We start from the raw sequence: 26,232 nt of genomic DNA, 5'->3' as shown, positions 1-26,232 counted from the left end.
AAGTTTTTCTGTTCCCCCTCTCTGACTTCTTTTGTAGACAACAAAGTATTCCTCTTTACACGGCTCTCATGACCTCTGAACCTCTAAATTTCCTTACCGGTTGAACAGAAGTGTAGTTTTTTTTTTTTTATTGTTTTTTTTTTTTGCAATAGCAGCAATAACAATGTTTTTTAGGAATGTTTTTTTTTGGGGAGCTTCGTTTAGCTGTTATGTTAAGTCATATTAAAGTCGTAGGGAAACGGCTGTTCCAACGGTTGCATTTCCGAATTCTCCCGAGTGGTGCCCGACTTTACACAAGTGAATAAAGTGAATGTGATTGGTCGTTTATCAAGGGGGTGGGATTGTTGTGGCGGAACGTTCGCAAAAAAGTTTGATTGTGGCTGGTTTGTCGGAAGCATCTTGCTAACCAGTTAGCAGCTTAGTGCTAGTAGGTTCCCAATGGGAAATTCCATTGGGACCAAGTAGCACTAAATTGGTGACTTAGAAACGACACTGTCAGGTAACGCTATGGACAGAGGAAACATGCAAGAGGAGGAGAGTTTAGTGTCGGAGGTCGTGGATGAGTCTCCTCCGTCAGACATTTTTTATTTAGAGGAGGAAATCGGGGACCAAGATGTTGTGGAAGAGGACGCCAGGGCGGCAGAAGCTTGGTTTGGTGTAGAAGGCTTACAGCCGTACATGTTTGAGCCCTTGCCTCGCAACGCTGCCAGTTCTGTTAGCTCTACGCCTGGTGAAGACACAGACGTCCATCCCCGTGAACACTGGGAGGGAACTCAATGGGGAAGGAAATAATTCTTATTTCTTATTTCAACCTTTACGTATGTTAGCAGCAACATACGAGTCAAGATGCTATGACCAAAAAAAATTTATTGACAGATGCCTGTTGATATATGATTGGCCAAATTTATGTGTTCAGGCTGACGTATGACTAACTGGCCTGCAGAAGAAAATGAAAAGAAAAAAAAACACAGATTTTAAGACAGGTTTTTTTATTTTAAATAGAAATGTTTTAACTTTTGGGACAATATGGTCTGATAAAGAGCACATTTATATACATGTTTAAGCCAGAATGATTAGACATTAAAATATGACTTCCCTAAGACTTTAAATCATATTAGATATACATTTGTTCTAAAGTGTGAGACAAAAAACAAGCCTTTGCTCAGTGAGTGGAAACACAGCTGAAAGCCTCCCTACTTCAGCTAGATTACATCATTGGAAGCTCCACCTGAACTGAGAGTATTCCCCGTGTGATTTAGCAGGTCAGACCTCCAACTAGCAGCTCGACAAACTCGGACGATTGACAGCAAGTCAAGGTTGTGTTATTGCCTTGCTCAAAGGCTTTTAGACAGAAGAGTTTCATTGAATCTCTGGCATTTTTTCCTCCAAGAAAACCCATCCCGCATCATTCTGACCGTTTACAAGCTCGGCCCCGTAGAGTCCAGAGAATCCTGACGGAGGAGGCGGCGCAGCGGAGCTAATCTGTGAAAGGAAAGTAACACCTCTCCACAACCCCCAACAGACGCCTGTAATTCAGCTGAGCTCTTAATAAGATAACAGTTCGTCATGTGCTGTCTTTATTCTTTACCTGCAGGAAGAGGAAAACTAATTCAGCTATGTCTCCTCAGACTCTTCCTATTTTGTGTTGTTCTCAACATGGGTTATTGCTAAATGTGGAAAAATATCAGGAGATCCAGTCTTTGCTGTTTGCAGCTAACGTAGGAACAGTCAATACAGATCAACAGATTTGTTGAATCTCCAAACTCCTTAAAACTGCTTCAAGTTTGACAGTATGTCAGACTCTATAAAGTATTTTTAAAGGTTATTTTTTTTGAGAGAAATAATTCATCCCATTTTTTAAATGTTTTACTTGTTTACTACACATTACAATCCACTACTCGCTATATTACCAGTTATATGCTGCTATTCATTGTCATTATTTTTCCATCGAGAACTGGTTCCAGAAATAATACAAAGAAAACTGGGGGATAAAGGTTTGTTATGTAAGGACACATACTGACCATATCTGATTACACTGTATTGATGTTACCAAGATTTCATCAGTGACCTTGGCTAATATAGGCTGAAAAAAATCGCCTGTTGCTTTAAAAACCTAGCTACCAATAGTTGCCAGGTAGTGCAAACGGTGAACTTTGCCTCTTGATCTAGGTGCTGTTTAAAGCTGCTGCTTATTTACTCTGAAAGCAATTCCTCAGACAAACATCTGATACATTTAAATAATTCTAGAAGTAAAATTAAAATAAAAAATAAGGTCAGAAAAGCTGAACCATTTCATCCCAGCTCTTGGGTCCTGCTGGAAGGTGAACCTCTAGTCCAAGTCCAAGTCATCTGCAGTATCCAGCAGCTTTTTTTCCAGATCTTTCCTGTATTTAGCCCTATCCATCTCCCTATAACCCTGACCACCTTTTTACTCCCAGTTGCACAAAACCATTTTCACAGCGTCATGCTGCTAACGCCACTTTCCACCATGTTTCCTGCCATAAAGCATTTGAATGTAATCCAATCACGATTAGTTCTCCTAGTCTGGAAAATTCATGCTTTCCAACAGGCTTCATCCAGAGTTAAGGGCTGGTTATCCTCCCCCAGCAGCATGTCATAGTAAGCTTGTTGCAGATATTTTTGACTTATGCTTAATATTGAAGCGTGGTCTGTGCTATGTTATTCAACGCCACAACGCAAGAGGAACAATCAGGAATTAGCTGAGGCGGTGAGGAAGTTGGGGCAAGTTTGTGCGACAACGGAGGGACATGAGGGCGAAAAAGAGTGGGGATCCAGGTTGACCTCGCTCTTCTTTCTGGTCAATCTTCGTTTTGTTCGTTTTCCACAATGGCGGTCATACAACCAAAACAAGCCGGTAAGGTACCAAACAGGAAATACGCATAGTGTAGATCGGATGTAGATTTGACCAATCAGAGGCCTCTTGTCTGCGGTCACCTACAATTTGGGAGAGGTGCAGCAGGGTGTCTGCGGAGGGGGCGATGACGTCCCTGCGTTCACTGCAACACCTACGCCGACGATCTAGTTTCAAAGTATAAATCAGCCTTTACTGTAAGCCTTTTGGATGGTTCTCTTAAATCGTTCTGGATGGATTCTTTTAGGCAGAGGGACCATGATATCCATCATTATTTTCTAATTCATTTGAAGCAGAACACTTTATTTAGGTTAGTCAGAGTAAAAAGGGCTAAATTTTTATATAATTTTTTTATTAACCGTGTATAATATTTCCCCCATTTAGTAATCACCTTGTATTTTGCCTGGGGAATCACATTAAATCCATTTATAATACATCAATTCCGTTCACATAATCCTGATTTCAGTTTTTCTTCATCCAAACCAGATGCATCCACTCATTTCTACTGAAGGCAGCTTTATTTATTAAATTTGGCAATATCAAAGGCGGCACTGATGACACATCCCAGGGGCCTTGATTACAGTCTTTCTCTGCCCGTTTAAAAAATAAAAATAAAAAAAATGGGTGACTCAAGGGATTGCTGTGGAGGTGTCTCACCGGGACATAATGCCTGTAAGGTGTCATGGCTGCTCCTTAGGGTGCTGGTTAGATGTCTCTGTGTGCTGCCGGCAAACAGCAGAAAGTAGTCCACGCCCTCATCATCTGCAGCCAGCTCTTCATCAGAAAGCTGCACTGTGACGACACACCGACCCTGCTGAGACGAAAGGGAGACAAAGTGAAAGGAAGAGATTACATTGTATCACACTAGAAGGAAGAAAATGATACTAGTTTTCAAAATGTTGTATAAAGATCCAGTTTTAGATAAAAAATAAATCCCACACAGCAGAGGGGCCCGCATCTTGGCTACGTTCACACTGCAGCCTGAAGTTACCCAAATCCGATTTTTTTGGCCCATATGTGACCTGGATCCGATCTTTTCATGGCTGTCTGAACAACACAGATCCGAATTTTTCCAATGCGACCCAGGCCACTTGGCTATATGGTCCTGAATCCGATACGAATCTGATGCATGCGGGACACTTGCGTTGTATGACTGCAGTTCACACAGGAGATCACATAAAAGTCGCATATATTTGGAAATGTGAATGGCAACGCAAAAAAAACGTATTTCACAAAAAATTGTAAATGAGCATCAAGGCCTGCAGTGTGAACGTAACCCTTCTCAGCATCTGATGTAGCTACAGATGTGGTGAAATAATTACTGTTCAGTCATTAAATCCAACTTTTCTTTACAGAAAATCAACCAAAACCTTAAATACTTATCAATTAACCCAAGCAGACAAGAGTTTGATGTTAAAATGCATAGCGTTTCCTTGGGGAGAGCAAATTTTATCTCATCGTCTCTGGTTTATTGCATTTTTAAAAAATAGTCCAGGCTTTATTATTACAAAAAAAAAGAAATCAATAAAAGTGGTTGTACGCATGTGGGTGGGAACAAACATTTTCACTAACAGTTTAAAAAGTATTGGCAGCTCAGATTAGCAGTTAACAGACAGCCACTCCATTTGTCTCCTCTACGTTAACAGTTTGGGGCACAGCAGGTCATTTAAAAAGAAAATAGAAAATCCATGTTCAGTTAATTTGTGTGCACTACTCAACAGTTAAACTGTAAGACTGTAAATATTGCAAAGCATATTTATGCACTCATGCTGCCTGCTTTATTTCTAAGGCAACTAAGGCCCAGGCAGGATAATTAGAATGACTTTGTGTCATCACGGGGAGAAAATAGCACTATTGTTCATCTCATCTTTGTTTTCGATTGGGGACAACAGCTAGGGAGATGTCTCACCAGCTACTCAGAGTGCTGTTACAGCTTTTTCACCTAACATTGGCAGCTTGACAAGGCGGCCTGAGCTTCACAGGGTTAAAGGTGTTTCCTCCTCCTCATAAAGCGGTAGCTTCTGGGGGGAGAACAGTCTGCAGGCAGCAGAGAGACTAACCAGCTGTCTTGGGACCAGTAGGCCAGAAAAGCTGCAGAACAGTTTGAGAGTGGAGGAAACATGTTCAAAGTCGACCCAGAGGCCACAGGCTGAGAAGCAGCCTGGAGTGACTTTCAGAAAGCCAGAACCATGGAAACCGCCTTGCAGCAAGGAGGTGCGTGTTTAGCAGCACTCTGAGCGTGTCGCCTTTAACAAGGAGAGATGAGGAATTGGAGTAAATGAGTTGTGGACCTGTGAAAGCCAGCAGGCATGACATTCTCTCTATTAAAAACTCATCTCTTATCCTCAGCTCCGACTGGAAATTAGGGTTTGCTGCTCCAGAGTGAATTGGTACCTCAGTGACTTTGGCAGTTTTGTATTCCATGGGAAAATGAAAATACATTGGTGTGAAATAAGTTCCACATTTTTGCAACGAACAAAGGAGAAGCAAAAGGAGAAAAGATTTTCTCTCTTCCGCTCAAAGTGCGTGGCAAATTACTTCAGACGGAATACCGACTTGTTATATTCGGTGCAGCAGCTGCTTGGACTTCTTGCAGCAACTCAGCAGTCTCACATTTTGTCCAAATCACTATAGACCCATGGTAAATAACACAATAAGGAATTTTCTCTGAAATGAAAACACCTGAAAACTGATTTAACAAGTAAGATTCATGAAATCAATATTGGGTAATAGGAGCCGGGGCCGAGGAGGTGCTAAAAGAAACAGAAGTGAAAGCGGAGAAGAAAGTAAGCCGAATAAGATCACTAAGAGTCCTTTTGTTGGCAGGCGTTTGGGTGGAGGCAAAGACACAAGAGATGTGAAACATCTGCTGGCAACTGCAGGAAACAGACTTCCATAGACCATCTTTGCAAAACATGCAAAACAGACATGTAAAAACAGCCGTCCACACAGAAACTGCGACGGCTGAACCTGAAAACTATAATCATGTGCAAAAAAAGGACATTTTCGTGACCCTTATGTGTCTAACTTAAATGACACATAGAAAATATCAGTTTAAAAGCTATTTAAAGTCTTCCTGTGTGTTAATGGATGTCCACATTACTTCGTTAAGTACTTAAAACCAGCGGAGAGCAAAGTAACCTGCAGGGATATTGACCTGCTAATCATCAAGATTCAGCAAGAAGCAAGAAGCTCTTTAGCAACATGAAAAGCACAGTTGGAGGCTACGAACCCAACCCCCTTTTTCTGAGTATGCATGTAACATACTGCTGCGGTTTGTCCAGGTGAGCTACAGGCTGAAATTAAATCATAAATGATTTATAGTAAAACTCGATATTTATATGCAGGTGGACAAAAACAATCCATAGATTAGACCCACAGTATTCAGGCCAACGTGTCAGTGGGGATGCTTAGACAGGTAGCTCTCCTGATCATATCAGGCAGAAAAGCTCATCCATGAGTGGCGCTTAATGTTTTTGAGAATTCTTGAGTTGAAAAATGTTATTTTACAAGAAGATTTTAAGCAGGAGCAGATTTTGGGGGATTTATTAAATTTAGCTAAATGTGTGAGTGAAGCTCTGGAAATTAAGAAAAGAGTTGCAGTATTTCCAGTTAAAGGTTAGCATGCTGTATAGACTTAGATTTATTTTGTCATTGTGTATACAGAAGTGTAGACAAAAAGAAATTTCTTTCATAACAGCTCTCTAGATATTTCATTTTTCAAAATGCAGCCTTGATAAGGTAAGCAGCAGTTGTTGAGCTGCTACTACTGCCTCCAGCTCCTGAAGCACTCGCTTCTCCTGGCTCAGGGGAGGAAGAGGATGAGGATGACGATGTTTTGAGAGTGGTAGCCCCCTGGGTTTAAGAGGCTGATGTGGTTGAAGCAGCAGCTGTGCCATCGGCAGGTTTAGCAGCGACAGACGATGCTGAAGAAGGTTTGGAAGCTGGCCGGGGCCGGGCCGGGAGGAGCCGGCTGAGGATGGTTCAGTATTTGGCAGGGAAGCATCTAGAGTTCTATCCTCATTTTCACCTGCAGAGGACTGTGCTTCCCCTCTAGATGCTGAAGATTGCCTAGAAACAGTCTAAGAGGAGCTTCCATTCACTCAGAACTCTTTGTTTCTATTGGCACGGTACAGCATAAGCCCCCCCCCAGGCCAACAGCACCGTCCGGTACTGCTGGACGCAGCCAAGACCCCATCGGAATGATGGCGCAGCAATTACAAATCTACTCTTTTAAAAAGTTGGAGTCAGAAATTATCCATTTTGTTTTCCAATGAGCAGATGTTGGAGAGCAGGATTGATGGAAGCCTGATGATCTGCAGCCTCCGTCTCGCGCATCTCTTCCTCCGTCTGTTATTTTTCCCTGTTGTTTTGTTGACATCCGTCTGTAGCACTCCGCAGCTTTTTAAACGGTCAAAAATGTCAGTATTTAAAACATTTTGTGACCGTAGCTCCAGCAGGCATTGGCGATCATAGGTGCAGGTTTGGTCAAGTTTGTATCGTTTTAAGCAGCATATTTTGTGGAACCTACTAGCACTAAGTTGCTAACTGGTTAGAGGAAACCGGCCTCAATCAAACTTGCTTGCGAACCTTCCGCCACAACAACCCAGTCCTCTTGATAAACGACCAATCACATTCACTTAATTCAATTGTGTAAAGTCGGGTACCACTCGGGAGAATTCAGAAATTCTCAGTTGGAACAGCCGTTTCCCTACGACTTTAAGGCCAGAACACACCGAATCCGATTTTGGGTCCGATCTGGCAGAAAATTGCGTCAGACAATGTTGTGACATTTAGAGCTCATTAAAAGTCAAAGGGGATGATCAAACCGACACAATTTTACGCAAGGGGGCTTGCGTAGGTCTGACTGAGACAGACCCGAGGTCTATTTCAGTCGGACTACGAAGCAATTCAGCAATAATTGATCTAACAGGAAGAGATCCTCTTTGAGCATCACAAAAAAAACAAGATCAGCATAGAAACCATCCCACTGGGTTTTCCTTTTCTTTAGATATATATCTCATTATGTTTTTTTAACATAAGCCTATGGACATTCTCTATCTGAGCTGGTTTGATATTCTTCACAGACTCATTAAGTGGGACTTTGCTTTATAGAATATGCCAGTATTTTTTTTGTTTTTTTTATAACTTTTCATAATGTATCCAAGTCAAATGTGGGAAATTGTTTTAATTTGTAGCACAGACACATCTGCACAGATCTGCTCACCCTGCCTAATCAGAGCCTCTCTGTAATCAGTCAATGTGACATGTAAAATAATCAGATCAGAGATATTCAAAACTCACACACAGCCGGTATGTTTAAGCCTTTAAGGATGCCTAGACTTCCATGTTTCAGGCTACTCTTTTACCAACACTGCACTGTTAGATAACCCTTCAAATTCTCATATAATTGTCACCTAGATTGTTCTGTGCAGCACCTCTGGGTCACAAAGGACAAAAACTTGAGGAAGACATTGATGCAGAGGCTGTATTGTTTACAGAGAATGTCATTTCCATCCAGGGGGACAAATGAGATGGTTTTGGTTAATTATACAGTAAATTCCTCACTTATTGCTCCATTAAACAGATATAAAGAAGCTATCAGACACCAGGCTGAAATCTCTGGCTCATCATCCTTCCACTTGCAATGAACATTCATACCTCTTTAAACGTTCCCCACTTTGTAGCATTAAAACCATTCATTCAAATGATTTGGGGGGGGGATTTATGCAATAGACCAACACATAGGTATGCATAATTGTGAAGCTAAAGGAGACGGTTTTTTTTACAAATGAAATGTGAAAACTAAGATGTGCATACGTTTTCAGTTCCCGCTTAACTTAGTCATGCTTAAAAGAATCTAGTCCAACAAATTGCTTTCAGGAGTCACCAAGACGGTTAATACAGTCCATCTGTGTCTTATTTATTCTTGGCTTGAATCCAGTGGATCTGCAAAGGTCTCAGAGGTTCAATAGAGAGTAGTTTACTAACAGCATCATAGACATCAAGGATCACAGCAGACAGATCAGTGAAAAGTTGGGTAGAGTTTTAAGGCGCGGTTAGTTTCTAAAACATTATTCTAGAGGCTCTTACGCTTTAGACAAACCCCCATAAAGATGCAGCTCCAACTGCAGTTAATGTTAGTTATGCAATGTATTGATTTAACATAAATGAATGTCCCATTTTTTAAAATGTGGATTTTAAAATAATATTTCCATCTATTTAGCACTGCTAGCCAAATAACCCATGCTGAAATCTGAGGTGTGCAGTCCCAGGGGGCATGAATATTTCTGCAGGCTCTGTAACCATATGCCTACCAGCTCATTAAACTGTTAGCGCCTCTAAAAGGTACTGTCGGCCGAATGCCAAAAATGTAAATAACATGTTTAGGCTACTGAAAGCAAAGAACAGCAGAAGCTCTTCCTGTTATAGAAAGTAACTCCTTTTTCTACAGGCCATCCCTCCCTTTGCAGATCACATGGTTTCATAGTCCTCTACAGCATAAAAATCATCCCCCATCTCCGTTTCAGTATCCGTTTTCACTGACTCACTACAAACTCATCATTTACCACAGTAACAAACTAACATCAAGGTCTCCTTTACCCACAACCTTTAGAAAACGACTTGTTCCAACAATTAGGGAGCTAGAGCAGTTTGTGTTTATCGCAGTCACAGACAGACCACTACAAGCCATCGCTGAGTCAAACACCTTCCTAAAATCTGCCGCCTAATGAGGCTTAAACGCCTGCCTGGTCTCCATAAAGAAAGAGATTATAAATCACAGATAAGCTTATCTGGCTGGTAAATGAGTTAAATACAGGCACACTCACATTGAACACACTTCTATAACCTATATCTGGTTCCTGTGTGTACCCTCTATCCCTGCTAGTGATAAGGAGAGCAGTGGAACCACAAATATCCCAAAACTTCCACACAGACACACACACTCCATTAAATATGCATCAAATTATCCAGGAGCCACAAGAGCAACTGCATATACTTTAGAGCAATTTGTAAGGAGATCAAACCGAAACACTTCAGCTATTGCACCAAATGTGTAATTAAAGAATAATTAGCAGTATAATACTGGCCTTAAGTGATTATAAGAAACTTTACAGGCTTTTCATTTTCTGTTTAAATGAGTGAGTTAGTTTGTCCCACTGAGAATTTTTTTTTTTTTTTTGGCTTTGCATTTTTCAGACCTGGCTTTAACATGCCTCCTAAGTAGGAAATATGACTAACTGGATGTGTTCTCCTTCATCCTCTGACATGGGAGCTGGCTCAGTTTCCTGGAACGGGGCCGCCTGTGGAGCTGCTTCTGTCTCCTTGAACCAGTCGGCCTCAGCAGATGGCCGCTCAGACTTAGCCTGGTTCTGCTGGAGGTTTCTTCCTGTTAAAATGGAGTTTTTCCTGTCCACTGTCGCTACATGCATGGTTAGTGTGAGGAATTGCCTTCGAGTCAATGGCTACGTTCACACTGCAGCCTGAAGTGACCCAAATCCGACAGTTGCCTTTTGTATCTATTTTTCTTTTTCTATATCTGCCTCTGTGTCCTTCAACCCCAGTCGGCCTCAGCAGACGGCCGTTCACACCGAGCCTGGTTCTGCTTTAGGTTTCTTCCTGTTAAAAGGGAGTTTTTCCTCTACACTGTCGCTACAACATGCTTAGTGTGAGGGATTGCATTCGAGTCAATCAGTCGATGCAATCAACTGGTTTTCCTTCGATAAAAAAATTGACAGGATGATCTGGTTGAATTGTCTCTGCAAAGTACCTTGAGATAAGTTGTAAATCTAGGGGTAAGTCACGTGGAGTACTTTTTTGTGATTGGCTTACACAAGGGAGCTTTGTGATTGGTGGTAAACCATCCCCTGTAACAAAAAGCATTTTTCTATCGAGGCACATCATGGGAGTCTCAAAAATCCACACACAAATGCATTCAAGTTTAAAGACCACTGGTTCTTTGTAATTTAATTTATAATTGTTTATGGACCAGGAATACTTTAGTGAATCTTGTACTGTGTATTAGAGACTGACATTTCTTCGGGAATCCCACGGGTCACGGGATTCCCGTGGGATGGGAGTCAGTATTAGTAACGATCACGTGATTGAGACGGTACAGGATTAAACATTAACGGGAGCAGACGGGAGCGGGAGCAAACCAATAGTAACTAAAGAAAACTAGGATCGATGCCAAAAAATTTAATAAAACAGAAAGAAAAATATCGAGTACTGGCGCCACCATTTTGTAGTTTTTTTCCTTGAAGCCTACACTATAATACGAGTCAAAAAAACTACACGACTCAAAAACCATTTATAATTATTATTCCTTTTACTTTAACTGACCTTTACTACAGTTAGAAACAGGAACTTAACTGACCCTTCATAGAAATTCAGATTCAATGTATTGGCAGAAATCTTATTGAAGACAACAAGAATGGGAGTGGTGCAGGAGCGGGAGTCATTCTGAATGGGAGCGGGATGGGAGTGGGAGTAATTTCACCAGGAGTGGGACGGGGCAAGATTTAGATTTGTACTCCGGCCCGGGATCGGGACGGGACACAATTTTTTTCTGTGGGAGTGGGACGGGACAGGAGTGAAAATCCACTCCCGTGTCAGTCTCTACTGTGTATGTGTGAAACACATTTGTGAAAATTGAGACCGTTCTAGCTCCATAGAATACACACTAGAGCTGGTTAAAGTTTACGCTGTGCTGACCTGACAGGTTCAGCAGACTGACTCCTATTCACATCACTACAAAGAAGACACACTAGCCGGAAAAGTGAAAGCACTTAAATATGTAAACAACTGGTGTTTATTTGTGTGAGAGTAGGAAACACAACTGGGTGCACTGGAGAAACTGCCTCAAGTGCACACTAGAGCTATTGTGATTGTTGATACTTACATACAAAGGAGCTTGCTGGGGATTGAGTTTCATGTCCCTGGACACTGGAAAGAAAAGAGCAAATTACAGGTAAATTAATGTGGAATAATTGTCCAGAATCTGCTTTAAAGCAAAAGGAATTCTAAAAGTATAAAAAAGAAATGTGATATAAACACAATAATCCTCATTTTAACAAAACAAAAAAAAACCAGCCTTCTCTGGTTAATTTGTTCTAAATTTCAGCTTGACGTCAATGCCATCCTAAATGCCAAGGAAAGCTTTGCAGCAAAGCTCTTAGAAAATGTATCCTTTCAAACGAAACAGACATAAATTCAATGCATTTATTCAAAAAGCAATATGATTCAGACACTTTAACATTAGTCATCCAGGTTTGTTTGCTTCCTGCTATTTAGACATTCCTTTGAAAGGGGCCAGTTGATTGCTGCAGAATGCACTTTGCAGACATAGTTTGCATGAGTAAGATATGAAGTAATGTTTATCTTCCTCCCAATAACTTATTTATTTCACCAAACCTTATTTTTATTCTACAGTTTAATTTTAAGAACATCATCAAATGCACCCCACCACAGTGACACCATGTCCCAATGACAACAATCTTCATAGATGTTGATTAGTCAGTATGACTCAAACTTATCTGCTCTCCGTAGCAGTAAAGTCCCTAGTTAGAGGAAAGAGAAGTGGGATGTTTTTTAAAGAAAAAAAAAGATTTTTTCATTGCTTTCACTGCTGCAAAAACAACATGATGTCATTTTATTCTCTCACTCCTGTTTTGGGGTTTCTCACTGCTTGTTCTAATCACAACTTCTGAGCAGAACACACCACTGCCATTTCTCAATATGTGTACTTGTGCGTTTTTGTGTAATCATTAAACGTCATCAACCTCAGCCCTAGTACTGTTCCAATTCCCAAGAACCCAAGACGGAGAACGGGCAAAGTCCCCGGATGTTGTTCTAGCCCCTCCCTCTTTACCTATCTATCAGCATGCAGAGCAGACTTTTCCATTCTTGAGATTGACAGCTGTCCCAGCATGCACTGCGCTTACAGAGCTCAGAGTATGAAGATAAATGTTTTCTTTTCTATTGCTGTTCTTCAATAAAAGTACGTTTTAAGATAATTTGAGGCGGGAATATTATAGTTTTAAGAGTCACTATATGGCCCATTTACTGATTTAGTGTGTAATAAAAAAAAAACAAATCCGAAGTTGAGAGGACGCGGCAACCAGCGGACCTCCAAGGCTAACCGCTGGCTCTGATGGCGATATTTTTGCTTTATTTGGCAAAATGTTCATTTGATTTGTGTTTTTCTGACTGTGTTCATTATTATTCCCCAACTAAATGAAAAAAAGTCATAATTTATTATTATCTAGAGACTATTAATAGCAGGAGGTGAAATGCAGCTCCAGACGAGCCGAGTGTGTGGTGACATCATCAGTACGCTTCTGTTCCGGTTGACCCAGATTTAAGCTGCGTGCTCCCGTTCTCACCAAGTCCAGACTTTCCTGGGTTCTTTTCAAGAGCATACTTGGCGAGAACACAAGTCCCTACTCTTGTTCTTGTGAATATAGAAACTGCCCATGAATATCTCCATCATAGCGTGACAGCGCCCTCTATAGGCTAAAGCAATCATAGGCTAGACTTAGCACTTCTAATCAGAAGAAATAGGTGGTAGAACGTAGACTGCAATCAAATAGATATAAAAGTTTAACAGAAAAGTTTAAAAAGTCAGAGATTTCTTTGTTAATCTTGTCTATTCTGTTATGCAGTCAAAACCCAACACCAACTGTACTGCTAACCTGACATTATCAACATTTTACTGCTTGCAGCAAATATATTCAGCAGCAGAGAAGACCTCGCTTCTAATATAATGTGACGCTGCGCATAATTCAACAGACCTGTTCCAGTCTTATCAGATTTTATGCTCACACTTCAGTAACTTCTCGTCTCATGATGTCAAGACATCGGATGGACCAGAGTGGTTCAGATGCATTTCAATCAGGGGAAGATTGTAGTTTTACCAAAATGTGACAAAGTTTCCGTCAATGTCCGATACAGAACGAGGAAAGTTTAATCTGCAGGAGCAAAATTCACAGCAGATGTGAGATAAATACAACAGAAGGTGTAAAACGATCATCTAACCGGGAGAGACTTAGAAGTATAGAAAGATAAGATCACCAAAAACTGACAGGCAGCTACAAAATGCTGCAGCAGTACATTTGGTTACCTGTTAAGTGGATGATGTGAAAATGTTATCAAATAACCTGCAATTTAACTTTATATTTAGGACTTTTTTCCCCCTACAGTCAAATGTTACACAGAGTGCATTACAGAGATGGAAAAAAATGTTCAAAATGAAAGGATACTATACAGAAACAATGAACTAAGGGTAGTACACAAAAAGCATTATTAACTTGAAAAAAAAAAACATTAGTTTAATATAGTACCCCCTATAATAACTGCTCATTTTAAGACAGGGGTGTCAAACTGGTTCCAGAAAGGGCCGTGTGGCTGCAGGTCTTCTTTCCAACAAAGCAATAGCACACCAGACTCCATTCATCTCATCAAGTCATCATGTTCAGATTGGACTCAGTTGATGAGATGAATGGAGCCTGGTGTGCCATTGCTCTGCTGGAAGAAAACCTGCAGCCACACGGCCCTTTCTGGAACCAGTTTGACACCCCTGTTTTAAGACAAAGACATCAAAACCACTTCAGTTCAAAGCCAAAACTGATGAGATTTATTTTAGGCTACATTCACTGCCGGCTTAATTCCGATTTCCCTCTGAAATCCGATTGTTTTAGCTCAGGTCGCTCATCAGACTTCTGTTCGAATGGCTGAGGACACCAAAGCAACCTGCTTACACAGAAGGAAAATGTAGGCCTCATACAGCAGTGCACTGTTTATGGAAGAAATAAACAATGCAACTGTCACTAGACGTGATTAATAAAGCTAGTTTAAAATAAAAAAACTTTTAAAAAACATGATGGTGGATGGTGATGTCTCTGCATTATTATTAAACTACTGAGTGATGAGAGCCAACAGCACGACAACAGTCTCTGATGAAGCAGACAGAGACTGCTGCTGCAGAGAAGTCTGTGTAGACATCAAGTGAAGATCCCTGGCAATGACATTAAATGCCCCATTTACCCTCTGGAACCAATCCGTGCTGAGTTCTGACCGAGCTTGGTTCTTACAACCATTTACACATCACGCTACTACGGTTCCTCGCCTCCTATCAGCAGTCCATGATACTAAAACTCTCAAGGCGGGAATTACGCAAAAATGGTTAAGCCCATAACATTCAGGAACTTTTGTGCCTAGATAGCGTCCTCTGCCCAAATGTCGGCATCATCCCAGGCCGCACCACGCTCTTCTGACGCCATTTATTGTTACCCTTTAAAGCCCGATCCAAGAATAAAACAAAACAGAAAATTACTTATTTTTTGGTTTGAATTCCTTATCTGCCCTTTTAACAAAATATGTAAAAAGGAAAAACAGAAATACATTTTTTAAAATTATTGATTTATTACTATGCGATAAGTCAAGATACTTTTTGTGTAGTCTTACACCTGGTTATTATCAGGTATACCTGATTGTGTACAATAGGATTTTGAGCAAAGTTTTTACCATTAAATTATGCAAAAGGTGTCAGATGCAAAACATTTCAGAAACCGCATGCATCAAATACGATACATTTGGCATTATAGGGTTAATAAGCTGAGAAGAAGTTGGTGTTGTAAACAGGTAAAGGGAACTGTGAATGACAAAGCTGAACACGCCGGAAAACCTGCAAAATGAGTCAGCTGACTGTAAATAGTAGATGCTGCGGTCTGCTGATGCACTTTGTTATCAGAGAACTGAGCCATAGATGAACCGTGACGAGTCCTACTGTTGAACTAGTACTAGATTTAACATGGTTCAGTTTTGTGTGGCACGGTCCAGTTTAGTTATTTTCCAATTACACTCAACAGTTATTTTGGTTACCGAGCTCAGACCGTTCCCCTTCACCAAACAGGAAATAAGCATAGTGTAGATCGGATGTAGATTTTACCAACCAGGCCTCCTGTCTGTGGCACTGTCTGCGGTCACCTACAATTTTGGAGAGGTGCACCAGAGTATCTGCAGAAGGGGGCGGGGACGTCTTTGCGTTCACCGCAACACACGCCGAAGACCTAGTTTCGAAGTATAAATCAGCCTTTTCAGTCCTGGGATCACTTGGCTGGATTAAGCAGTCGATTTTTCTATTCCCCAAGCTGAAGGTCAGAGGTAGTGGGTGTGTAATTACATAAAAAAACAAAAGGTTTTACAGCTATATATTTGAAGACAAATGGATTGGAACCCTTTCAGCTGAATTCTCCTGAAGAGATCTTGGCGAGCTCGCATTCATGGAAGAGTCAAGGATCTGTTCCACTCCGAGCCCCCGTGTTCTCCTCTGTTATTTGCAGAGACAATTTTCTTTTGTTTGCTGTTCCCTGGCACTAAAACAAGTCCTTGCTTCTGGCCTCGGTGGTTAGCGGTGCATTAATCACATCAACCCCAGAGCGGGGGAGGCGGCGACAAAAGGCCGGGACCTAATGAGTTCAGCAGAGAGAGAGAGCTGTGGGAGAGTCAATGCTGGAGTCAACAGAGCATCAAAGCATAACACAGCCCAGCAATCTCACTTTCTGGAGCCCAGTCCAAACATTTTTCCAATTTTCTGCTAAACATACAGGCCTGAGCTCACATTAGGCGGATCAGGTAAGGGGATAATCAGCAGCTCTAATAATACTCTGGAGTCTAATCCTCTTGCCTTAAGTGCACTGGGCCAGGGACCAGCTCCCTCACTACCACGCCACATATTGACTTATAAGACACGCCTGTTCTCTTATTCTTTTAACATTTCAGTATTGTCTGCTGCTACTCCAGTGCTTGTTATTTTATTTTGACAGCATCTTAGAGACCTGTGTGATCTAGCTTGCAGCACATTGGGAAAATATTAACAAGACGCACTGTCACATTCGCAGTATTCAGCAGGCACGTGCAGAGGGGGGGGCTAAGGGGGCTTGAGCACCTGCCCCTTTTGCTCCATGATCCCAATGTGCCCTTTTGGTCCCTTTTTTTTTTTTATTTTTTTTTTTTTTATTATAATTTATTATTTATTTGACACATGTACTTAAATTATTATTATTATCTTTTCTTTTTTGGCAAGATAAACAATACAATAAGCCCTCCGATCACATTGTTACCTTTGACCTTTTGCCGGTGACGACGCACTTGCCTCTCGCACAGTCAGATAAGGCGGCTAACTGCGGAGCTAAAGGTAGCGGATATTCCACATTACACTGTGGCCGCTGCTCATTTGGCCCTAAGCAAGATCAACCATGATCGGACGGATGGCTATGTCTTCAGTCTGCACCGCCTCTCCAATGTCAACCTGAATAGACATGTAAGTGAAACCAAATGAGCCCCATGGATGATGCAGTATTGTTTGATCTAAAACACTGTTTACTCTGTGCTTTTAGTCTTTTACATTGAAAATTATGTTTTTTAATTCACAAAAAACTGTTCTGTAATGATTACAGAACAGTTTTTTTGTGAATTAAAAAACATAATTTTTGGTGAAAATACTGGAGTAGGCTTCCTACTTGTCAGACAACGGAAAACTTTGAACGTTGTATAATTTCTCTACTTTAGCAAAGAGTAGCGGTTTAAACGGAGGAAAGTATAGGACAGGCGCGCCTTTCTCTGAAGAACTACTGAGCGGGAGGAGACAGCCAGGTGAGGAAAAGCTGTTCTTATCTATCGATTCAGTATTTTTATCATACAGACATTAGGCTATTGTTCTTGTGCTATGAGCTAGCTGCTAGCTAATGACTTTGCTAGCAAAGCAAGATAACTAAAAAGCTTCCCTGTGTCGTTAATGACAGTAGGACATTCTTCAGTATTACTTATGCAATAGGGGCACATCGCCCGTCAAAAACCTATCATCTCCATAATGGATATATGTCTGATTTTCTAATTTCCTTTGCTGCATGATGTACATTTCATTTATTCTAGCGTTAGGTAAATGTATCTTAAAGGAGAACTCATCCAAAACTACCATGATAGATATATGATAGATATAATGTATGAAGCTGGTGAAAACAAAACTGCGCAGCTTATGCAAGGAGGATCGGTTGTCAGACCTTTTTGTTGGCAATCGAGAAGGATGTGCCAATCATTCACAGTGAGGTTATTAACATTTTTAAATACATGGCTAACAGAAAACTGCTGCTGTGAACAAAAGAGAACAAAAATAGCAAAAATGCTTAAAAGATGGGAATTTGTTTTTAAACAGTTAAATCACCATGACGGAAAATAAGTTTTTGGATCATAATCTTGGATTTAGTTTGGGGGGAAAAGAAAGGCAAGAGACTGAAATAAATAAGACATTGACCTTCACTCAACACAGAAAAGATGAGACAATGAGGAAAAAAAGAAAAGAGCAACTGACAAGAAAAAACGAAGAGGAAAGATTGAAGAAAATGTATATAGGTACTTACAAAATACACTAAGACACGAACAGAGTAGGCTTTTCTCATGGTGACATGCATTAATAAAATGTTTGTTTTGTTCTTTTTTTTCTGCAGTTCCACGTTAAAGTTTGATGCAGCAGCTCTGCTTTTCTGAATGGACTGTCTCCATCTCCACTATCAGTACAGCAAACCAGGCAGACATTCTTTTTTATAGATTACAGTACACTAAAAGGTTGCATTGTGCCCTTGTATGCATTTTTAACAGTTTAATTCTGTAAAGACAAAATATGTCTGGTGGTCCAGCTCTGATTTACATCTTTGGCTAAATTGCAGGTTTGAATATTGTAATACTTTCCTATAACAAAATAGACCTGCAGAAAGAAATTACTAATAAAATATTTTACATATGCATAGTTCTATGTTCTATGTAGAGATTTCCCTTAGCTTTGATTGTATGTCTCACAATTTTGTAATTTATCATTGTTCATTAAACTCTGAAAGCTATGTGACTTTGTTAATATTCTGTCCTAAAATGCGATAAGATATGCCCTTTTTTTTTGAGCACCTGCCCCTTTAGTGGTCTCTGCACGGCCCTGGTATTCAGTGCAGAGAACAGAGCAGATAACATTTAGCCATCTGAGGACAGCTCCCGTGTCCTTTATCAACCCGCTCTTGTTTTACATTCTCGGCACATTCGCACCTGGCAGCTGCTCACAACAGCTCAGGCTGCCGGTGTAATGGCCGTTTCTTCACAGTTGCTCAGGGAGAAGAAAGACCTGGTGACACCCGGATACAAAAGCTGTGAATCCGTTTTAAGTCTTCTTCTTTCCCCCTTAGGTCAACCAGAGTTAATACTGTTTGCTTGCTGTATTGAACTGTTACAGCATTTATCTCTTAAATTCCAGTTTCTGAGGCAGTATTTGTGTAAATCCAACACTAACCAATTATATAATAATTTAAAAAATGATCATAAACTAAATGCCCAACTACCTGATCTGAACAACATTATAAATGACATTTTTCCCAACTTGTGACATACTGATATATGTGGATGCAAGTACATTGGAGTACAAGCAAAAAATATATCTGCATGCAAATTAGGACCAAACCCCTGTTTGCATTCACTTCTACATCTAGTTAAAATGCATGATGGTTTTTGCACATATTGTTCTGCTCTCTCAGGTTTCTGTCATAGTAGCTTCGCCTCGACTGTTCCTGTTTGGATGTGGCGCCATCCTGAAAGGAGGTATCAGCTGTGCTGCTGCCATCAACACCTTTGTTTTTAGATGTTGGAGCTTGGCCTGTTTTTCAGTGTAGTCCTGTTTCTCTGACTGTCACTGGCTGGATGTGCTCTCTTCATCCTCTACATGTGAGCTGGTTCGGAAGTGGTCTGCCTGGCTGTGCGTTTCCTGGACGGGGCCGCCTTTTACAGCTGCTTTTTGTATCTCTGCTTCTGTCTCCTTGAACCCCAGTCGGCCTCAGCAGATGGCCGCTCACACTGAGCCTGGTTCTGATGGAGGTTTCTTCCTGTTCAAAGGGAGTTTTTCCTCTCCACTGTCGCTACAAGCATGCTTAGTGTGAGGGATTGCATGCAGGTCAATGAGTCGATGCAATCAGCTGGTTTTCCTTAGATAGAAAACTTTGAATTAATCTGACTGGATGATCTGGTGAACTGTTAAGTGCCTTGAGATGACGTGTGTTGTGAATTGGCGCTATAGAAATAAAAGTGAATACTACTGGCAGCGTTCTGGGAGATTTAGGCAGAGGAAAGATTCTCGATCTCTCATAGCCAAACTAAGCAAATTTAGGAGGAGGGCCGACCTATGTCATACATCCCAAGTTCCAAAAACTCATTTCACCCCCTGCATCCGCCATGTATCCTGCTTTCCCTGCGTCATTTTTCAAACATCAGAACATTAATTATCTTGGCCCATGTTTTTTAAAAATAAATAATTACCAAAAAAATTTTTGCCCGCTTGCTCTCGCATTTTGTTTGGTGCCCTTTTGTGCCCCTGTATAGTACTGGGTCAGCTGACCCCCCTGGCCGCACCGTGCCCCATACATACACACTCCATCATTCTTCACCTTCACTAGACATGGAGACAAAAATGAGGTGACTGTAAAAGAATAAACTGAAACTTATTGGCTTATTCTTCTGACTGATTCAATCAGCTCTCTGATCAACCTGGATCGCTGGTTGAACAGAGCATCGCTTTGGACAGATACGCTGCACAGGTTTCACCAGCAACCTCCTCTCCACACCCTCGCTCTCTTATTGTGTCTGCACAATCGCAGCAGTTCTAAACCGCACATGATGCATAAATTATTGTACTGCCTGCCCGCTCTCACTCGCATTTAAAAACACCACCTCCCATAGTCTAAAATCCGGGATAATTTATCCGACTCGCGGGCATCAGTGAACAATTATCGATATCAGGGAGACTCCCGGAACTTCTGGGAGACTTGGGATGTCTGCTATGTTAAAAGCTTACAATTTAAATTTGTACTTTTGCCCCCTTTATTTAAAATATGTATAAAAAACAATTATCGATCAGGACTTATATGAAAGGCTTACAGGTGCTGGTCATAAAATTAGAATATCATGAAAAAGTAGATTGATTTCAGTAATTCCATTTAAAAAGTGAAACTTGTATATTATATTCATACATTACATACAAACTCATATATTTCAGATGTTTATTTTGTTTAATTTTGATGATTACAAATGACAACAAATGAAAATCTCAAATTCATCATATCAGAAAATTAGAATATTGTGAAAAGGTTCAAAATTGATGGCCCCTGGTGCCACACTCTAATCAGCTAATTAACTCAAACCACCTGCAAAAGCCTTTAAATGGTCTTTCAGTCTAGTTCTATAGGCTACACAATCATGGAGAAGACTGCTGACTTGACAGTTGTCCAAAAGACGACCATCGACACCTTGCACAAGGAGGGCAAGACACAAAAGGTCATCGCTAAAGAGGCTGGCTGTTCACAGAGCTCAGTGTCCAAGCACATTAATAGAGAGGCGAAGGGAAGGAAAAGATGTGGTCGAAAAAAGTGTACAAGCAAGAGAGATAACCGCACCCTGGAGAGGATTGTGAAACAAAACCCCTTCAAAAATGTGGGGGAGATTCACAAAGAGTGGACTGCAGCTGGAGTGAGTGCTTCAAGAACCACCACACACAGACGTATGAAAGACATGGGTTTCTGCTGTCGCATTCCTTGTGTCAAGCCACTCTTGAACCACAGACAGCGTCAGAAGCGTCTTGCCTGGGCTAAAGAGAAACAGGACTGGACTGCTGGTGAGTGGTCCAAAGTCATGTTCTCTGATGAAAGTAAATTTTGCATTTCCTTTGGAAATCAAGGTCCCAGAGTCTGGAGGAAAAGAAGAGAGGCACTTCATCCACGTTGCTTGAAGTCCAGTGTAAAGTTTCCACAGTCAGTGATGGTTTGGGGTGCCATGTCATCTGCTGGTGTTGGTCCATTGTGTTTTCTGAGGTCCAGGGTCAACGCAGCCACATACCAGGAAGTTTTAGAGCACTTCATGCTTCCTGCAGCTGACCAACTTTTTGGAGATGCAGATTTCATTTTCCAACAGGACTTGGCACCTGCACACAGTGCCAAAGCTACCAGTACCTGGTTGAAGGACCATGGTATCCCTGTTCTTAATTGGCCAGCAAACTCTCCTGACCTTAACCCCATAGAAAATCTATGGGGTATTGTGAAGAAGAAGATGCAATACACCAGACCCAACAATTCAGAAGAGCTAAAAGCCACTATTAGAGCAACCTGGGCTATCATAACACCTGAGCAGTGCCACAGACTGATCGACTCCATGCCACGCCGCATTGCTGCAGTAATACAGGCCAAAGGAGGCCCAACTAAATACTGAGTGCTGTACATGCTCATACTTTTCATGTTCATACTTTTCAGTTGGCCAACATTTCTATAAATCCTTTGTTTTTATTGGTCTTCAGTAATATTCTAATTTTCTGATATGATGAATTTGAGATTTTCATTTGTTGTCATTTGTAATCATCAAAATTAAACAAAATAAACATCTGAAATATATGAGTTTGTATGTAATGTATGAATATAATATACAAGTTTCACTTTTTAAAAGGAATTACTGAAATCAATCTACTTTTTCATGATATTCTAATTTTATGACCAGCACCTGTATATCATAATATAGTATCCAGTCACATCATACAGCCAAAAATGCTTGTTAAACTACTTGAATGGTCTCTCTCATCGGGTCTCCATTTATCATAGTGATTTTTCAGAATAAATTCCTGCATTTACTAGCACTAGGTGTTACTAATGCTGATGCTTCTATGGACCAGAAATTCTCAGATCTTAGTTTTGATGCATTTAATAATTTGAGGGAAACAAATCAATGTTTACATATTTCACCTGAAGTCATTGATGAAACCCAGTCGGGAGAAAATTGATTATTTCTGATCTCTAGTAGACAGATTGGTGCATGTCCAGTTAGAAACCTGCAAGATGAGCGGATTTTTACAGTCAGTGGAACAAGATTTCATCTGGTTTTACTATTAGGGAATATTTGCATGAGCAGAAATATTTTGTTGCCACATTTTAGGTGACTGAATTGTCACATTATGAGTTTAGGACCACTTAAAAACAAGTGCGCTACTCCAAACAGAGGATAAACATCAGCCTGTTCATGTCTTTTCATTGCTCCTTCTGAGGCTTTATTTCCTCATACAATAAAAGGAAACTGACTCAGAGCTACTTTATTCAAAGTAGATATAATTGCTCCACTGGTTTTTCAGGATGCATTACACCATTCCACAGTTAGACCGTAGTTCCCCAGCTTCCTGCTGGGTGTGCCTATTGAGCTAAACTTCCCGGTCTCTCTGAAGTACCAAAGATAACCCTTGTAACCAAGCTGGCACATTTGCATTTTTCTCCTCGACCTTTTATTTAATGGCTTCCCTGGAATTGCACGAGGTGTGATTATTAGAGATGATGTCCATATAAAGCTGTTATACTTGGACCTACAACGTAACCTCGAATTGCTTAAAAAAAGTTAATGGATTAGATGAAATCCTTCTGGGTTTCTCATGTTAGCAGATGCTTGGAGAACAATGGGCTGGGAGCTAACAGTGCGCAAAGACAATCCTTCTACATCCTGAAGATTTCTACAAAGTTGATAAGACCAAGATAACTGAACATATGTTGTAGCTTTTGTCCTGGGCTGTCATGGGTGACGGCTCAAAGTTACACATGCAAATGGCATATTTCCGTGAACAGACTTTCAGTGATGAAACTGTATTTAAAAAGGTTATTTACAGTTGGCACATAGTGTCAGAGGAGGCTTCACTTCATGCAGCTCAGAGCCTCATTGCCTAAAGCAGCATGCGGGTGTTGATTAAATCCTCATTATTCCAAAGGAAAGGTGTCACTCAAAAGCTGGAGATGCTGGTTACATTTTTATATCTCGATTATTAATTGGAAGAGCAGGCGCACCTGCATGCCAAATGAGTAAATGTACACTGAAGTGGATTAAAAGGTTTTCCCAAACAACACAGAAACTAACAATCCCTACGTTTTGGGGAAGTTCGGGTAGCATTTGTCCGTAAAGCTGCTGGCATTAATTGAATCCACTGGGATTCTGCTGCAGCAAAATATAGATAATGCAAGCTGTACAAGCAAAACTAATCACTAAAGATTTTAAAGTGTTAACTGTTAGTTTTAAAATATCACATTAAGTTTAAAACATTAATAAAATCCGGTTACGCAGCTATTAATCTATCACACACAATTTACTATCTCATGGGATCATAATAATAGGCTGTTCTAAACTATTAAATAACATAAGAAAAACATAACATTTTAATTGAGAAAAAAGTTATCTAAAATGAGGCTCGCTATGAGCTCCAGGAATCGGTTCAAACAGGTTCTAATCTTTCAACTTTTCAGGAGTCTTAAGTTTTTATTTCTTGTTTCGATTAGGGGTGTAAATAATAATCGTTTTGTATCGACGCATCGATCCAACAGCTGACGATCCGATGCATCGACACGTCCGCAAGAGAATCGATTCATGTTTTTTTATTCCTCTCGTCTATTTTTTTTATCCATTTGCTCCTGGACATAATTTTGACTCCCATGCTGCGGTGGCGCTAAACCTATTTTGCCCTCCTACCTCACTTCCTTTAGCCACTACTTTCTGCTTGCAGTATTTTTTTTTTATGCAAGGCCTGTCAGAATCTATAACACAGAGGCATGATTATTTTTCAGTAAATGAGGTTTTCATAGGCCTAGGTGGAGTACAACTTTGCTGCTTCTGTTACTTGTTGTTTCTCAAATAAAATGCATAACGATATTACAGCTTTCATTGATTTATTTCAAATTTGAACCATTGTCTTGCCTGTAAGGTTAAAAAAAATGTAACCAATTAATCTAATTGTATAGTGGTGTATTCTTGAGTATCGAAAATAATCGAACCATTGGTTCAGGAAATTGATACTGAATGGAATCACCATGATGGGTGTGATTTACAGCCCTAGTTTCGATGCCCAGTCCAGTGACTGGGAGAACAAGTTGCAGAATACGAATGAAGAAGAATGCACCAGTGTGTGTGCAACATCTGCTTGTGTGGAGGCATTCAAAAGTGCAATCTAACGTTGATTAAAGACATGACCAGTGGCTATGTGCAACACTGGCTAAAGGATTATATCATAAAAAGGACGGCCAGAATGATTAAACACCCCCGGACTGTGCCAGTGCCTCGTCTTTGACCTGCTACCCTAATGTTGTCCTAAGGTAGATTCCCTGAGGAAATCTGTTCCCGCTGCATTCTGAACATGTATCTTCCACATGAAGTGGGGTGGCCTTCCTTTTTTTAAATTATGTTTTAATCCTTTATAGGGCTCTAAGTTAAATACTTTGAAAATCAACATTTATAGCCAATAGTATTATTGGAATCCAGGACAACACCTTATTACCTTTGTAACATTCAAAAACTATGGATATTTTGATGGCATTTTTTTAGCTTGTAAACCAAAATAGAATTGTTAACTAGACTTAGTAACTTTTAACTTTTCAATTAGCTTTTTACCTTTTTTTTCTTGACTTCTTTACTTTTTTCCCAACTTAATTTCCAGTAGGTAATATATCATTCAAGGGCTCATCTGATTGGTCAAATGCCAAAATAAGATGTACAGCCATGTAGCATTATCTTTGATGAATGGCTGGATATAGATCTTGTGCTTCTAGATCTCACTGAGGGACCGGGAGGAGGGGCTCCATTTGTAAGGAGTATGCATGTGATCAAAAACGGTAACATGCCCTATAAAGGGTTAAGATGTACACGCCTCATTTCATAAATATAATGAAAATCATATATTTTTCAGCATCTTTTTTTCATTTCTTTCTTTCTTTGTTGTTTTGTTTTTTTATTTGGAACTATGTGTTTACACAATGAAACCTATTAATTATAATCTTTTCACCTGCTCCTTTTGGCCTGACTCTACCTAACTCTCATGGTTTGGTTAGAGCCATTAATGCCAATGACCTCCTGAAGGGAAATGTGTTTTTAGGGTTCAGGCAGTTCTCATCCTGAATGCCATTACAAAAAGGAGCAGATATGGTTCTTTTAACGGGAGCCGTCTGGAATGTCCTCCATGCTCTTGAGGCTGTGCTGCCGCACACAGCACACCTTCTGGCAGAGGCACACATGGCCGTGTCGTTACTAAAGGTGGACTCCCTGTGCAACCTCTGTAGGGCTCAGGTATTACCTCATGTCACCACTAATGAAGCTGACCTTGGTCAGATTCAAAAGTACTGAAAACAGGGAAAAATGAAACTGAAATATGCATTTTAGCTTAGATGATGTTACAGGTGCACCATACCTAGCAGAATTACATTATTTGGGTTGGGCTCTGCTTCTTTATCTTCAGAGATAAATTATTTAAAAAAAAAGTCACACAAAAT

At 40.5% G+C, this 26,232-nt stretch overlaps 1 protein-coding gene across 8 annotated transcripts in view; it reads right to left on the bottom strand.

Annotated features, from left to right (window-relative positions):
* The window catches only part of LOC119788510 (A-kinase anchor protein 13), a 197,905-nt gene that overhangs the window by 135,865 nt on the left and 35,808 nt on the right, over positions 1-26,232 (bottom strand). For 6 of the 8 annotated variants that reach the window (XM_038292879.1, XM_038292881.1, XM_038292874.1 and 3 more), the window contains exons 2-3: positions 11,775-11,818; positions 3,530-3,686 (exon numbers count right to left, since the gene is read on the bottom strand). In XM_038292879.1, coding sequence (XP_038148807.1) covers positions 3,530-3,686; positions 11,775-11,807 — 190 coding nt within the window. In that variant the 5' untranslated portion in view covers positions 11,808-11,818. The remainder of the gene's footprint in view (positions 1-3,529; positions 3,687-11,774; positions 11,819-26,232) is intronic. The other 2 variants (XM_038292876.1, XM_038292877.1) reach the window with 1 other exon arrangement.

This window comes from Cyprinodon tularosa, unplaced genomic scaffold (assembly GCF_016077235.1).
Source record: "Cyprinodon tularosa strain WSP-4 unplaced genomic scaffold, ASM1607723v1 ctg319, whole genome shotgun sequence".
In the NCBI taxonomy this organism is placed as follows: domain Eukaryota; kingdom Metazoa; phylum Chordata; class Actinopteri; order Cyprinodontiformes; family Cyprinodontidae; genus Cyprinodon; species Cyprinodon tularosa.
This window is presented reverse-complemented; position numbering and strand designations above follow the sequence as displayed.